This window comes from Perognathus longimembris, chromosome 25 (assembly GCF_023159225.1).
Source record: "Perognathus longimembris pacificus isolate PPM17 chromosome 25, ASM2315922v1, whole genome shotgun sequence".
Classification (NCBI taxonomy): domain Eukaryota; kingdom Metazoa; phylum Chordata; class Mammalia; order Rodentia; family Heteromyidae; genus Perognathus; species Perognathus longimembris.
In genome coordinates, this window is record NC_063185.1 from 14,177,439 (window position 1) to 14,194,102 (window position 16,664).

General features: G+C 38.3%; 1 protein-coding gene across 3 annotated transcripts in view; it reads right to left on the minus strand.

The window, feature by feature from the left end:
* Positions 1-1,824: 1,824 nt before the first annotated feature.
* The window catches only part of Kif3a (kinesin family member 3A), a 36,035-nt gene continuing 21,195 nt past the window's right edge, over positions 1,825-16,664 (minus strand). For 2 of the 3 annotated variants that reach the window (XM_048334129.1, XM_048334128.1), the window contains 9 exons: positions 14,813-14,821; positions 10,380-10,536; positions 9,665-9,845; positions 8,820-8,930; positions 7,390-7,515; positions 5,846-5,899; positions 5,432-5,500; positions 4,760-4,884; positions 1,825-1,917 (listed from right to left, as the gene is read on the minus strand). In XM_048334129.1, the coding sequence (XP_048190086.1) occupies positions 1,869-1,917; positions 4,760-4,884; positions 5,432-5,500; positions 5,846-5,899; positions 7,390-7,515; positions 8,820-8,930; positions 9,665-9,845; positions 10,380-10,536; positions 14,813-14,821 (881 nt within the window). In that variant the 3' untranslated portion in view covers positions 1,825-1,868. The remainder of the gene's footprint in view (positions 1,918-4,759; positions 4,885-5,431; positions 5,501-5,845; positions 5,900-7,389; positions 7,516-8,819; positions 8,931-9,664; positions 9,846-10,379; positions 10,537-14,812; positions 14,822-16,664) is intronic. The other variant, XM_048334130.1, reaches the window with a different exon arrangement.

Sequence of the window (16,664 nt, forward strand, 5' to 3'; positions counted from 1 at the left end):
CTATGGCTCAAAGTAAGTGCTAGCCTTGGGCAAAAAAAGGCTCAGGAATAGTGCTCAGGCCCTGAGTTCAAGCTGCATGGCTAACAACAACAAAAAAAAGCTTACTAGATATTCTGCTCATATAAACCCTTTATAAGACACATAGTCAAGTCTTTACAGGGGCCTAACAGGGTTCCACAGAGAAAAGTTATAAACTTCTATCGTACACACCACAAGGAAAATGATGCCACTGATATGCAATCCTAATTATCTTGCAAATACTCACTAAACACACACACATTTAGTACTTCACTGCTTGTAAGCACTTGAAGTTTATGGACATTTTATACCATCTCACCAGAATTCCACCTCATTCACCCCTACACTAAACACAGCTCTGTAATTACAAACCAACAGTTATCCAAACTTGTTATAAGGAGATTTAGTAAATCCTAACTGGTAAAGTCTCAAAACCTTTGCAATCTATGTGTTTGGAGCTGATCATATAATATTAAACTGACAAAGCATAATACTAAGTGGTTCAGGAGTAAAAAGAAACTGAGAAAAGAACAAAAATACCTATTACGGGGCTGGGAATGTGGCTTAATGATAGAGTGCTTGCCTCACAGGCATGAAGTCCGGGGATGGATTCCGCGGTACCACATAAACAGAAAAGGCCAGAAGTGGCGCTATGGCTCATGGCAGAGTGCTAGCCTTGAGCAAAAGGAAACCAGGGACAGTGCCCAGGCCCTGAGTTCAAGCCCCAGGACTGGCAAAAAGAAAAACCTATTACAACTTATTTTACTGTGAATATAATTTCACTTTGAGAAGTCTAACTGGGTTAATTAACAAAACAAATCAGGGAAGAATTATTTCCTTTTTTATAAAAAATAAAATGTTTTAAAGGCAAAAGGTTTAAAAAGCTGTTTTTCTGTTTGGCTACACACATTCTCAACTTTTGTTGGGTTTTATTTTGAAGAGGTGGGATCTAGGGTTGAACCCAAGGCTTCACCTATAGGAAAAAACTACCTCTTGAACCACATTTTCAGCCTTCAACTTCTGTTTTTAAAAGGTATACTTGCAAAGACTGACTTTTGAATTATAAAATTTTCTACAGAAGTTCAACACAATCATCTCATCCTTAAAATACAGAATGTTGGGGCTGGGAACGTGGCTTAGTGGTAGAGTGCTTGCCTAGTATACATGAAGCCCTGGGTTCAATTCCTCAGTACCACAGAAACAGAAAAAGCTGGAAGTGGCACTGTGGCTCAAGTGGTAGAGTGCTGGCCTTGAGCAAAAGAAGCTCAGGGACAGTGCCCAGGCCCGGAGTTCAAGCCTCAGGACAGGCAAAAAAACAAAACAATGTTATTATAGAATTGTAGTGTATTTAAACAGGCTCGTCGGATCAATGTTTGGACAGAGCTACTTTTTAGATGTGTATGTAGCTCCAATATTCACATAGAACTGCGCAACACAGGAAAATTCTATCTGCTATTTTCTATGTGCAAAACAGGACACACTTTTTTTTTTCTATTTTGAAATTTCAGTTTTCTAAACATACAGTAGTTGAGTAAATAGCTAACAGACTTACATAGCCACCGAAACAATTAGTGTGAACTGCTCCCCGACTTTCTGGCTCAGTCCAGTTGAAGAGGAGTATAACAGGTTGAACACTAACCAATTATACAACTTTAAAATGTGATATTAACTTAGTATATGTATACATATGGTCTACAAGGTATTGGGTAATTTGTTATTTCCAGTCTTACTCCATGATTTACAGCTTCCACTATTTGAAATCACACAGAAGTCTTCAGTGTTTTAATTAAAGAGTTTGTCCAGGCATGAGAATATCACTGATTTTTATTGTGACTTTTAGTCTGTAACATTTACTTAAGCAAAGAATCGATTACGGCCTCGGGTTTTGCAGAACGCTTTCTGTTTAGGGAAGAGAAAAAGAAAACATGAGTGCTTTCCCCCCACAGGCTGAAATACAAACACTTTACACTCAGCTACAAATACAAAGTGGTCCCAGAGCATAAAAGTCAGCTAGTGTTCCACATATATTTGTTCAGGAATAATAAGGACTTGCTTTTTAAGTAAGGAGAAGGTATCTGATGTAGAAAAGTACACCCCCAGTATGCCAAGTATCGAGGAACTGGACAAATAACTTCCAAACTGGTTTACCCAAGGGAGCAGGACTAAGTGGGCTACTTGTTAAGCAGGCTGACTCCTTGCTAACTTCATCTGGGATACGTGTTCTGGTCCAGGTGGATTCAATAAAAGCTGGAGGGAGACCCAAATCATCTGAGGTAACACTTCATAGATGTCTATGTAGAGATTTATGGAGCTGCTGTTGGATATACTGCAGTCTTGGCCAACATGTTGAATTATGTGTTTCTCATGAGGAATACCACACTGAATGTATCGTGTAATATAATATACTATCAAGAAACCACTTATTAGCTGGGTGTCAGGGCTCATGCCTGTAATCCTAACTACTTAGGAGTCTGGGATACGAGGACTGGAGTTTGAAGCCAGCCCCAATGGCAAAGTTCAAGAGATTCTTATCTCCAATTAATCACTAAAGAGATGGAATTGGAGTTGTGGTTCAAGTGGTAGAGTGCTAACTTTGAGCAAAAAAGCTAAGAGATGGGGGAAAGTGAAGGAAGGGGTGACACTGTCTGAAAAGAATTGTCCTCATTACCTGAATTATGGAATGGTAACTCCTCTGTACACCTGCTTAATAGTAAAAATAAAATTATACTAAAAGAAAACTAACAGTGCTCAGGCCCTGAGTTCAAGCTCCAGGACTGGTACTCACACATACAACCCCCTGACACTTATTTGTGTATGTTTGTCTATGTTTAGAGCTATCTACTATTTTTATAATACAGCAGGGTAATTGTGACATATGGAGAAACTGGGTCTGGATCATATGTTGGCTTACACATATTCTTTTTAGGTTAAACTTTTTTTTTTTTTTTTTTTGGCCCAGTCCTGGGCCTTGGACTCAGGGCCTGAGCACTGTCCCTGGCTTCTTTTTGCTCAAGGCTAGCACTCTGCCACTTGAGCCACAGCGCCACTTCTGGCTGTTTTCTGTATATGTGGTGCTGGGGAATCAAACCCAGGGCTTCATGTATACGAGGCAAGAACTCTTGCCACTAGGCCATATCCCCAGCCCCTTTTTAGGTTAAACTAAAGCAGCAAAGTACATAGGTTTAAAGTGAGTACTATGAAAGCTCTATCCAACCTTGCTATGGTTTGTTTCAAGTCTACAAAGTTAAGAAACATCTATGTTTGACTAGAAATGTACTCATTACCTTATGTAACTGCAACCCCTCTGTACATCACCTTTGCAGACGGCACTGTTCCCTACTCGCCCCCTCCCCTCTCCTGCCTAGGTTTCTCCTGTACTTGGGTCAGCTGCCTTAACATTTAACATCACACCTGAGTTTTCATTTTTCCTCACAAACTGCAGAATAGAGATGAAAATATCTCTATTAAAAGTAGAAAAGTAAAAGATTTAAAAGCTTGTTTCTTCAAAATGATTTGCTTCATTGCTTAGCATGACACACGTACCTTCTGTTGGTATGTAAAAGTTTTAAACCTTCATCTAGACGTGAACCAATGCAAAAATGTAAATACTTTTAAAAATACTTTTAATATACAACCGATTCTCCCCACCCTTAAACGTTCTCAAATTTGTAGATGTCAGGTATTATCTATTAGCTTGTGCACACAAAAAATTAAAACTACACAACTTCACCTACATATAGCTCAAAGTACATGAACTCAAAATAGGAGAAAAAAGATGATTTCTATTATTTCAGGAGTTCCAAAGTCTTGTAATCAGCGTAAGTACATAAAACAGAACTTCATGTAGGGAGAGAAGAAACAACTCTATTCTTACAGAAATAGATTATCCCAACTGATATGTTTATACTATCCAGCACTCAAAAACAGTGCCAAAATGAGAGCAAAGATTCTCAGAGAAATTTTCCTTAACTTGTGATCTAGGAAACAAAGGTTTTTGAGGTAATGTTTATGTTAGGAAACCTAATTAGTTGAATATAATGTTTTGAGAATCTAACCAGACAAATTAATGTCTTACTAGAAGAATTAGTGTAAGGATTACAAAATTAAACAAGATAGTTGATTCATTATATATCTGGACAAATCAAAGTGAATAAAAGTAAATTCTATTACTTAGGAAGACTACAGACATTGGAAGACGTTCTTTTTCATGGGAATAGGATGCTGGGGGTGGAACCGGGGCCTTGTACACTCTAGGCAAGCCCTCAAACACAGAGCCACATCTCCACTTAGAAGACCTTAATTATTCAGCTACATTTTACTTCTTCAAATCATCCCTAATGAGACATTTGATTTTTAACAAATTGGCCAAAATATTGGTCATATTAACTAAAACTTAATTTTCTTTCAATATATCTAAACAGAATATCTCAATGCTATCATTTTGTGGGAGTCACAGGACAGACCTTGTCAGGCACCAGTGGCTTATGCTGGTAATCCTCGCTACTTGGGAGGCTGAGTTCAGGAGGACTGCAGTTTGAGACCAGCCTGGGTTGAAAGAGTTCCCTTCTCAACCAATACCTGGTCATCCCAGCCATGTGGAAGATTGAGATTTGGAGCACCGTGGTTCCAGGCCAGCCTCAGGCAGACTTTTCAGTGGAAGAGTGCCTGCTTAGCAAGTGAGAGGCCCTAAGTTCAAATTTTACTACTGTCAAAAAGAAAGAAAAAAAGAGAGCGTCCTTACCTTCTCCCTGTCTTTGGCCTCGTTTTCCCCTTTGAAGTCCGTGGCCTTTCTAATTTCATCAAAGACTGACGTAGACTCTCCTCAGTATAGGCAAGATACACATGGGAAAGGTCCACTTCAAAGGGCTGAGGGAAAGAACCAAACACAAGGCACTCATTGGAAAGAGTTCAACCAGACTTGAGAGAAAACATAAACAAACATCTAGAAAAAAAGACAAAACCAAATAAAGCTCTAAAAATATATTCTAATCCCAACATCTAAAATGTATTCACCAAGTTAGGGGAATTAGAAGCCCTGACACACCATACATTTCCTCTGTCATGAGGAAAAACACTGCAGTTTCCTCTCAAGCTGGTCCCGCCTCTTACTGCCCTGGAACTCGAACTACCTGTGGAAAGGACAGCAGACACGTGCCACTCTCTTACCGTGACCAGTGGGGTGGTGGAGAGGCCTCAGTCTCCCCAGCCCACTCCTGTGGCAGAAATGATTAGCACACCCTCCTGATAGGCCTGAGTAGGAGCCTAACTGTACTAAATCCACCCTCCCGTGATTCCCACTGGTCAGCCCACCGTTCCGTTCAGCACAACTGACCAGCAGGTGCCAGGCCGATAACCTGACTATAATCACCCACATTCCTATAAAGAAACAAGTATAAAAAAAAAGGAGTCTTACATCTTTCTCCTTTTTATCAGGTACTGGGGTTTGCTTCCTCATATTATTTCCTGTGTAGGCGACGCATTTCTTTAAAAATAAATAAAAAGGGAAAGAGAGGGAAAATACCTTTATTAGAACTGTGAATTAAACATAGTTGCTGTGAGATATCCTGACTTTTACTAGCAAAGTGTAACCTGAATGCTGAGACAGAAAGGAATTCGGAGGTCCTTTGGTCCCACATAGCCCCTGACCCAGGCCAGGCCTACCAAGAAGGGCCTGTCTTACCGTTAGTGGGAAAGGCATCTTGCAGGCCCTGCTACCCTGGCATCTGGCTTGTCCTCTAGACGCCCTCCCACTCTCAGGGCAGCCAGCACAGTCTTAGTCCCCAGGGGTGCTCCAGGAAGATTCTGAGAAAGGATGAAGAATACTCACCAGCTGCCATTCCCCTATGTCTTCGTTCCAGTGCACATAGTTTTCAATCATTTCCTTTAAAAAAAAAAAATCAAAGACAGTCTTTTAACATTTACTGACATTTCAAATACTGAGAAGCTTTTTGGGTTTGTTGTTTTTTTTAAATAGAACTAAACTCTTAGTGTTATGTGAAGAAGGTAAGTCTTAAAACATAAACTGGGCTGGGAATATGGCCTAGTGTTAAAGTACTTGCCTCTTATACATGAAGCCCTGGGTTTGATTCCTCAGCACCGCATATATAGAAAAAAGCCGGAAGTGGTGCTGCAGCTCAAGAGGTAGAATGCTAGCCTTGAGCATGAAGAAGCCAGGGACAGTGCTCAGGCCCTGAGTTCAAGGCCCAGGACTGGCAAAAAATAAAAAATAAAAAAACTGCATGATACCTTCTTACAAACTTCAAATATGCATTTCTTAAGAGTATGTATAGGCAGCATTAAACTACATAAAAATAAATCAAGAAAACAAGAACCCGGGAATCATGATGGTGGGTGTGCTGGGTTAGGAAAGGCAAACTGGGGAACATGGTGGTGGGACCATTTGATTAGAAGTAGACTCTGTTAGAGTGTCTGTGATGAGTTCACTACGAAGTAAGTAACTAAATAAAAGACGATTATCCAAGAATGAATCATGATGGTGTACAAGACACTCAAGTAAATGCTGCTCATCTCAGGTCCAAAGGAAATTTTTTCAGACAAATTTCTAAAAGCTGTATTAAAGCCCAAAATATGTATTTTTAAAAATATTTTAAAGTTTATTAAAATGAACTAAAGGTAGAAATGTTAACTGAAAAAGAGAATGTGAAAACTGTACTGGAGATGAATGGTGCTGACGGGCGAGCAACAGTGTGAATGTACTTCAGGTCGCTCAGCTGCGTACTTACAGTGGTAAATTTCGTGTCAAGTCTATTTTACCATATACACACATGAGGAAGAATTAGCATCTGTGGGCAGGGAGAACTAGCTAGCACGGGGTTCTGCCTTTTCTTTTTTTCTTTCTTTTTTTTTTTTTTTTTGCCAGTCCTGGGGCTTGGACTCAGGGCCTGAGCACTGGCCCTGGCTTCTTTTTTTTTTTGCTCAAGGCTAGCACTCTGCCACTTGAGCCACAGCGCCACTTCTGGCCATTTTCTATATATGTGGTGCTGGGGAATTGAACCCAGGGCCTCATGTATATGAGACAAGCACTCTTGCCACTAGGCCATATCCCCAGCCCTGGTTCTGCCTTTTCTATGTACATGATTCAGGGTGCTGGACAAATGAACATACCTACACCTTGATTCTGATTGCCTTTACATGAACATGAATTACTCCAAAGGGCTGAGAAACTCCTATTTAAATACTTAATCTCAAAAATAGAATTACATATTAAGAAAGGAAATAACTGAGATGAAAATGTTATGGATAGTTGAATGTAAATATATATCATCAACTAAGTTAAGAATTACATTTCTTTGTTCCATAGCCCCCAGTAAATGATCTAATATCAAAATCAAAGACCTTTTTTTCCCTTACCTGGTAATCCTGAGGTATAAAGTTATCAATAATAAGCATCTGGAGCCTAAGCTCCCGGCTAAGTTGCCGAATGTTCTCAAGTAGGCCTTCAATTTCCCTCTGATGTTCTTGTTGGAGATCAGCCATCTGACAGAAAATTCATGAAAATATTATAAACAAATAAGAACAGTTCCACCTGACATAAGGCACTTGCCTATGAGGTCTTATGAGAGCTTACCCCACATAATAGACAAAACAATTGAACAGTTATTTTATAAGTATAGAAAATATAGAGAGCAACACTATCACTATTTCAGGTTATTAAATTAGCTTGATAGATAATATTTAAAATGACACTTAAAGGACTTTGTTTCTTTAAATTTGTAAGCATACCCTTCCTAATTGAAGGAAAAATAAAATAAAATCTTTCCATGACAAGCAAAAACCAAAGGAATTCATGACCACTGTGCTTCCACTGGAGAAGATACTTAAGGGAACCCTTTATACAAAGAGGAAGATAGATAAAACCATGAAAATATGGAAAAGAATAAATTTCAGATAAGCAGATGAGCAAATGACGACTAGGAAAGAATCAAGCATTACAAAACCACCAAAATGAAAAGAACTACTACAACTTTCACTAGTAACTCCCTAACTCCAAATGTAAATGGTCTCAATTCATCAATTAAAAGACAAAGGCTGGTTGGGAATATGGCCTAGTGGTAGGTAGAGTGATTGCCTTGTATACATGAAGCCCTGAGTTTGATTCCTCAACACCACATAGACAGAGAAAGCCAGAAGTGGCGCTGTGGCCCACGTGGTGGAGTGCTGACCTTGAGCAAAAAGAAGCCAGAAACAATGCTCAGGCCTGTTCAAGCCCCAGGACTGGAAAAAAAAAAAAAAAAAAAAAAGACAAAGGCTGGATAATTAGATTTCAAAACAAGATCCAGTCATTTGTTGCCTACCAGAAATGTACCTCACTGGCAAAAATACACACAGGCTTACAGTGAAAGGATGGCAAAATATTTTCTAAGCAATAATGGAGCCTGGATTCAAGCAGAAGCAACTATATACTCATTTCTGACAAAGCAGATTCAAACCAAAATTAGTCAGAAAAGACAAAGGTCACTTCATATATTGATAAAGGGAACAATTCACTGGAGGATCCAGCATCAGAATAACAGCAAATTTCTCAACAGAAATTCTAAAAACAAGGAGGGCATGGAATGATCTGTTTCAAGTCCTGAAAAAAAATAACTGCCAACCTAGGTTATAGGATCTAGCAAAGGCATCCCTCATAATTAAAGGAGATAAAAAAAACTTTCAAGATAGGAGAAAACAGTAAGTACACATCAAGATTATTCAGGGGTTCTTAATCAAAGGTGCTGTTTCAAAATTCAGTAGCAATTTCTAAGACATACAGAGATTATTTAGTAATGACATGCACCAACCTCTGACTTTGCAGCCATCAGCATTGTCCACACTTTCTTTAATTTCTTTGTCTTTCCTTGTGCTTCCTCTTGTAAACTGGTATATTTTTCTTCAATATCCAAGCGTTCTTGCTATGATAAAAATCGGTAAACTTTAGAATAATTTTCTTTGTTAAGTCACTTAGTTAACAAATTTATATATACATATATGTATATGTGTATATATGTTTAGTAACTTTTTCTCTGGCCAGTCCTGGGGCTTGGTCTCAGGGCCTGAGCACTGTCCCTGGCTTCTTTTTGCTCAAGGCTAGCACTCTGCCACTTGAGCCACAGCGCTGCTTCTGGCCATTTTCTATATATGTGGTGCTGGAGAATCGAACCCAGGGCTTCATGTGTACGAGGCAAGCACTCTACCACTAGGCCATATTCCCAGCCCTATTTTTTTTTGTGTGTGTGGTACTGAAGTTTGAACTCAGAGCCTCCCACTTGGTAGGCAGGTGCCCTTTTCTGTTTTAGTTATTTTTCAGATAGGATGTTGCCTTTTTGCTTGGGCCAGCCTAGAACCACTACCCTTTTTTCCTCTCATGTAGCTGGGATTACAAGCACATGCCACCATGTTTGGTTTATTTGTTGAGAGTAGGAGGGGAATCTTCTCGATAACTTCTTTGCCTTGACTGGCCTTCCATCTGTGGTCCTCCAGGGATTACAGGAATATATCACTATATCCAGCACAATAGTTCGTAACTAGTATATTAAAAATAATCCATAAAACTGCTTGAGACTTTCACTAAAACTGTGGATATTTAGCTTTTTCACTGGAAAAGTGAATTTGAAAAATTATTAAACTTACAAAAAAGTCCCATTACCTCCTTTTCCTCAAGCTCTCTGCGAAGCTGCTCTGCTCTTTTCCTCCTTTCTTCTAGTTCCATATTAGATTCTTCAAGAAGTTTCTCTTGCTCCTCAGCTTTGGCCAACAAATCAACACCACCAACAATTACCTTCTTCTCCAAGGCAGATAATTTTTCCAGCAAAGACTGATGCTCTTGTCTATTAATCAAAATGAGAATACTCTAAACTCACTGATCATCTACTGTTTCTAATAGTTTCCAAAATTCATATATAAGAACTTGGGTGTATAATTTCAAAGTAGCAGTATAATTTATGTGGCATCTCTACCAAATTATACCACTGTATAGTATTAAATCCATTACTGAATTTTTTTCTTATTTATTGTCAAAGTGATGTACAGAGAGGTTACAGTTTCATATGTTAGGTATTGAATACATTTATTGTACTGTTACCTCCTCCCTCATTTCCCCCTCCCCCCTTTCCCCTCCATTACTGAATTATGATTCAAACTCACTAGGATTTTTCCCTCCCACACAGAGAGTAATCAAAATAGACCTAATGTTTAGAAATATACAACATATATTGGACTTTACACCCATGACTGCTACTCTGGAGACAAAAAAAAATCAAGCTCTTAACTATTCTTCAGTTTTCCACTTACATATCCAACAAAAGACACTAGGAAGATTTTAATACGAATTTGTAAGTCCATCCCCACTCATCGGTACTCACTGAGCTTTAAGAAGATCTTTTTCCCGTTTCTCTAATTCAGCTCTAGCCTTGTTTCTTTCTTCTTCTTCCATGTCAAGTTTTGTTTCAAGTGCTTTTCTTTCCTCATCAATTTTTGCTTGCATCTCAACCATCTTATCAGGGGAAACTTTCTTTTTACCTATTTGAGTCATTTAATTGCCACAATCACTAAATCCAGTCAGTGTTTAAGACACACAAATTATCTTCTGTATAGACCTGCCTGCCTATATGCAATCACACAAAACCCATCAGTAGTTTACTGAAATCAAAACAATACAATTTCTTATTTCTATTTATTATGATCCTAGATATGTTCAAACTGTTGCCCACTTGTGTAGTGGTACTTAAGAACAACAATCAAAAGTTAGTGAAAGAGAAGCAAAATAAATGTGCAGAAAAATAGGAAAAGAACAATAGGAAAGCCACAAAAAAGCAAATTTGTATATCCAAAATAATACATAGGCTAAAACCATAGAAACATGATTCTTCAGTTCAGTTACTTTTTCCTGGTAATTAAATACAAAGTCAAGTGGCTTCTTCTTTTAATTTTTATTTATTTATTTATTTATTTTTATTTTTTATTTATTTATTTTTTTTTTTGGCCAGTCCTGGGCCTTGGACTCAGGGCCTGAGCACTGTCCCTGGCTTCTTCCCGCTCAAGGCTAGCACTCTGCCACTTGAGCCACAGCGCCGCTTCTGGCCGTTTTCTGTATATGTGGTGCTGGGGAATCAAACCTAGGGCCTCGTGTATCCGAGGCAGGCACTCTTGCCACTAGGCTATATCCCCAGCCCCCTATTTATTTATTTTTGCCAGTCCTAGGCCTTGGACTCAGGGCCTGAGCACTGTCCCTGGCTTCTTTTTGCTCAAGGCTAGCACTCTGCCACTTGAGCCACAGAGCCACTTCTGGCCGCTTTCTATGTATGTGGTGCTGGGGAATTGAACCCAGGGCTTCATGTATACGAGGCAAGCACTCTTGCCACTCATTAGGCCATATTCCCAGCCCTCAAGTGGCTTCTTAAACTGATTCTATCTCCACCAAAAATCTAACCTCTGCTGCTAAAAAGAAAAATAACAGAAATAATTATGGAGATATAGATATGAATATACTCTTTCAGAAATCATAAAAGGAACAATTAAACTCCTTAAGACAATATTTTATAAAAAATCTTAAGGGTTTAAAAGAGATTATCTTCATTTCTACAGAACTACAGTTTTACAGTAAAACATAAGCCACGAAACAAACTAAAGAATAAATAAAAGCACTGATCCATTTCATGCTTTGGTATGGTGTGATTCATTGCATTCCGAGTCAGGATGTGATTGTATTGGTTCATTTTTCACAGTCCTTTGTATTAAACCTTCTGAACTACATTGCTAAAAAGTAATCCCTACAAGTAATTTAATTCCTATTGCCAATGAATTCCTAGAAAGAATTTTCCATCCATACTACGATTTCTTGCTGAGTGTGGTAGCTCAAGCCTACAATCCTAGCTGCTTTGGGAGGGAGAGATAAGGCCAGCCAGGCCAGAAAAGAAAAGAGGGAAAAAAATGCTCAAATATTTCATCTCAACCAAAGGCTGGGTGTGGTGGTTTGAGCCTGTCTTCCCAGCAACATGCAGGAACATGGGAGAATCACAATCCAGCCTGAGCTGTGGCTCAAGTGGTAAAGCACTAACCTTGAGCACAAGGAGCGCAGAGACAGCACCCAGGCCCTGAGTTCAAGCCCAGGACCTACACACACACACACACACACACACACAAAAAAAAAAAAAAGAAGAAGAAGAATTGCAATTTGGGCCAACCCAGATGCAAAGTGCAACTCTACCTCAAAAATAACCAACTCCCAAATGAGGCTGGTAGAACAGCTCAAGAGGCAGAGCATCTGCCTAACAAGTGTGAGGCTTTGAATTCCAACCTCAGTACTGCCAAATAACAATAATGAAAATAATGCTATAATATGAAGGAGAAAAGTGTAAGTTTAGACTTATAGAAAGTGTGTGCATTTAAAAAAAGCTATGACTTTCCTTCCATCTCTGAATTACAAATATTGAAAGAAAAATGGAAAATAGGCTGAAACATACATTCATCCATAAATATATATATATATGAGAAAGGAATATTAATGGAAAGAGGAAGTACTGGGAACAACATATGAATACAACTATTTTTAGGCTCCTTGGGTTTTAACTGTTTTGTTAGTAGCTAAAACCACAGTTTCAAAATCCATGAAAAGGCAGTAACATAAAAAGATTTTATGTGTGGAAATATAAAAATGCACGCCTCAACAGTACAAGAAATGTATCCAATGCCTAATGTATGAAACTATAACCTCTCTGTACAACAGTTTGATAATAAAAAATTTTTTAAAAATTTTTAAAAAATAAAAATGCATGCCTCTTGATGAATTAATTTATTCTATGAATTACATTAGCAATGCAAAATGCTTTAGAAGCAAAAGTATTACTACATTATTATCTTCATGAAGACAAACATGAATAAGTAGCTAGGGTAAGTTGCAATGTCTGTTGTTGAAGTAATTCATTAGGCTGAAAAACCTTTATTATGTCTTCAAACAGCATTTTAAGCTAAATGTATACCAACTTCCTACACGGGCATGTAAAAACAAGGTATCCCTAAAAACCACTTGTTTGTTGGTTTGCTTTTATCCTCTGCTCACCGGGATGATGAAAGTGTTAGCCTCCGGGGGAAGGCCTGCTAGGATCCTCAGCATGCTTTCATCTAGGGACACTGGGATTCGGGGAGAAGAACTCCGCACTCAAGGAGCACAGGAGGGATCTGCCATCTCTACATTAAAAGGATTTAAATTTCTCAAATGAGAAAAGAGACTGCATTAAAAAAAAATTGTCTGGGCTTGAACTCAGGTCCCTGAGCTTTTTTGTTGTTGTTTCATTTCCAGCTTTTAGATGATTAATTGAAGAGTCTGACATCATAGAATTTCCTGCCTGGGCTGGCTTTGAACCTTGATCTTCATATCTGAACCTCTGGAGTAGCTAGGATTACACACATGAGCCACTAGCACCTGACTCCTATGTATTCTTTTTTTGATCAGTCGTGGGGCTTGAACTCTGGGCCTGGGTGTGCTGTCTCTGAGCTCTTCAGCTCAAGGCTAGTGTTCTACCATTTGAGCCACAGTACTACTTCTGGTTTTCTAAGTGGTTTATTGGAGATAAAGAGTCTCACGGATTTTTCTGACCTGGCTGGCTTAGCCTCAGGTCTTAGCCTCCTGAGTAGCTAGGATGACAAGCATGAGCCACCATTGCTATTGCTGGCTTCCTATGGGTTCTTTTAAGATGAAAAGGGAAGGTTGGACATGTATCTCAGTGGTTACAGAACTTGCCAAGCATGCACAAGGCCCTTGGATTCAATACCTACTACAAAAAAAAAAAAAACAAGCAAACAAAGTCTTCATATCAATCAAACGAATCAGTAAAAAACACAAAAACAAAAAAAAAATCCTTCATTTTCTAAAACTACCTGATAAAATTTAGCACAAAATTTCAGACAAATATAGTCTAAGAAGTCATGTTAAAAGCCACAGAGTATTTAATCAAGCAAAACAGAATTAGTAACACCTTCGGTTGTCCTTTCCCCTAGGTTGGGTAAAACCGTGAGGGTAACTGGCAAGGGAGAGCCAGGGAGTAACTTCTGGGGTGTGAGAACTGAATTAAGCAACAGACACTTGACTCGTGGCCTTTACAAATGGAGGAAAATGGGGCTAGGAATATGGCCTAGTGTCAAGAGTGCTTGCCTTGCATACATAAAGCCCTGGGTTCAATTCCTGAGCACCATATATTTAGAAAAGGCCAGAAGTGGCGCTGTGGCTCAAGTTGGCAGAGTGCTAGCCTTGATCAAAAAGAAGCTAGGGACAGTGCTCAGGCCCTGAGTCTAAACCCCAGGACTGGCAAAACAAAACAAAACAAATGGAGGAAAATGGCCGGGTGCTGGTGGCTCATGCCTATAATCCTAGCTACTCAGGAGGCTGAGATCTGAGGATCTCAGTCCAGGCAGAAAAGTCTGTGAGACTCTTATCTCCAATTAACCAGAAGTGGAACTGTGGCTCAAAGTGGCAATAGGCACTAGCATTGAGCAAGGAGCTCAGGGACAACACCCAGGCCCTGAGTTCAAGCCCTACAACCGCAAAAAAAAAAAAAAAAAAAAAAAAAGAAGAAAATGTTTGAAAGTCAAATTCTTTATAATTGTATTTCCAGAATTTGGCTTAATGAGTCTTTAAGAACTGAAAAATAATTTTTTAAGTTGAAAGTGTTTTTTAAAAATACAAAATATGGATACTTACCTTGCAAAAAAAATTAAAATTTGAAAGTATAATGTACTTAGCTAGCGAAGTTCTTTATAAGTAATTGTACCAAGTGGAGTGCAAATCAATCACACCAACCTGCTTGATCTTGCAATAAGAAGTGGTAAGCAAATCGCAGACAGGAAGCATATGCACAGAGACGAGGAGGGGAAAAAAAGGAAAACATTATTTCCTTTGCAAAACAAAGAAAATGTACTATAATAGCATTCTTTTATGGTGTCAGTATAGAAATAAAACAAATTATTGTCAAAACTGAAAGAGTTCACTTAAAAATAAAAAGAAAGCATATTCAATGCAGTGAGAGGTATAATTTAAGCAAAGGTGATAAGATTAGTTTAGTCTAAGATTACAACTCAATGTCGAGCTCACACAGACTCCCAACTCCTGGAAATGGAGCAACTCAGCACCATGTGGTTACGCTAATGGCAGACATAGAATTGGGAATCTGTTAAGACCTGACAAGTCATCTAAGAGAGCAAAACAGAAAATTAGGCCAATTGCAAAAACTAGTAAATTAAAAGTAACAAAATCCACATTGTTCATTTCCAAATTTGTTTCCCAATTCAGTTTCTTCTAACATAAAGATCCATTACAGGTGTCCACCATTTTAAGAAAGCCCAACAGTAAAATTTGAAATAACTGAATGAACAAGTTATAGCAATTTTCCCTAAATATTAATTGATAAACAAAACAACTTTTAAAAGAATGTTAGTTTTGTTTTTGTTTTTTTGGGGAGTGCCATTCCTGGGGCTTGAATTCAGGGTGTGGGCACTGTCCCTGAGCTTTTCTTTTCTTTTTTTTTTTTGTTTTGTTTAAGGCTGGTGCTCTACCACTTGATCCACAGCTCCACTTCTGGCTTTTTTGGTAGTTAATTGGAGATAAGAGTTTCATGAACTTTCATATCCAGGCGGGCTTCAAACCATGATCCTCAGGTCCCAGCCTCCTGAGTAGCTAGAATTGTAAGGCATGAGCCTCTGGCACCCAGCTTAACAAAGCATTTTTAAGGACAGCAGGCTTGCGATATATTTGAGTTTGTCAACTTATTTATAAGCAATTTTTTCAGAAAAAGACCATTTATTACATATATAAAATGAAGTACACCTGTATAGTAACAAACTTACATTCAACCTATTAATAGACAGTTAGGGGTAATTATAATAATAATGAATCTATAGAAGTAAATGACAAGTGATGATTCAAGCAAAGGACACCTAAAAGGCCATTCATATGTTTACAGGAAGGGTATGAACATACAGTTACATACAGCAACCACATGCCGGGACAACCATCTGTTCACTAACACATCCAGGTCATGACAACAAAAGGTTATATGCTGGATACACAAACAGCAGTTACATTTTCTTGACTTGATAGCCTATTTTCACATAACTACTCTCACAGTGGTTAAGTTTTAAAATAGAAAAAAGGAATTACAATGCTTCCTACTCAGACATTCCTCACATTTCCGTCTACAAAAATGCACTTCTACCTGGTCTCTAAAGCAATTTCATGTATTATGCAAATCATCCTTTGAAATGAACTGTTTCAGAAACTTGCTTAAGAATTATCAGTAGACAAAAAGTTTTAATCTTCTTGAAATTCTTCCTCTAGAAAGCTAAAACCATAAGAAGAGAAAACAACTGATCTTTTAAAATTAGTTTTGGAGAAGGTGAATATACAGATAATGCTCTAAAAGACAGTAAGCTGCAAACTGGTAAGAAAAAAGCATCAGCCTTTTCTTCTGTAAATAAAATACAATTAAATAATTTCAACTTAATTGAGGTTTACAAGAAAAAAATCATTTATGTTTGAAGAGCATCTAGATTGTAAATTTCTTCATGTGACTGTAAGTTCTAATCATATCTTAGGCAATTTAAAAAAAATTTATCAGGTAATTCAGAAATGAGGATAAATATCAATTTGAAATAAA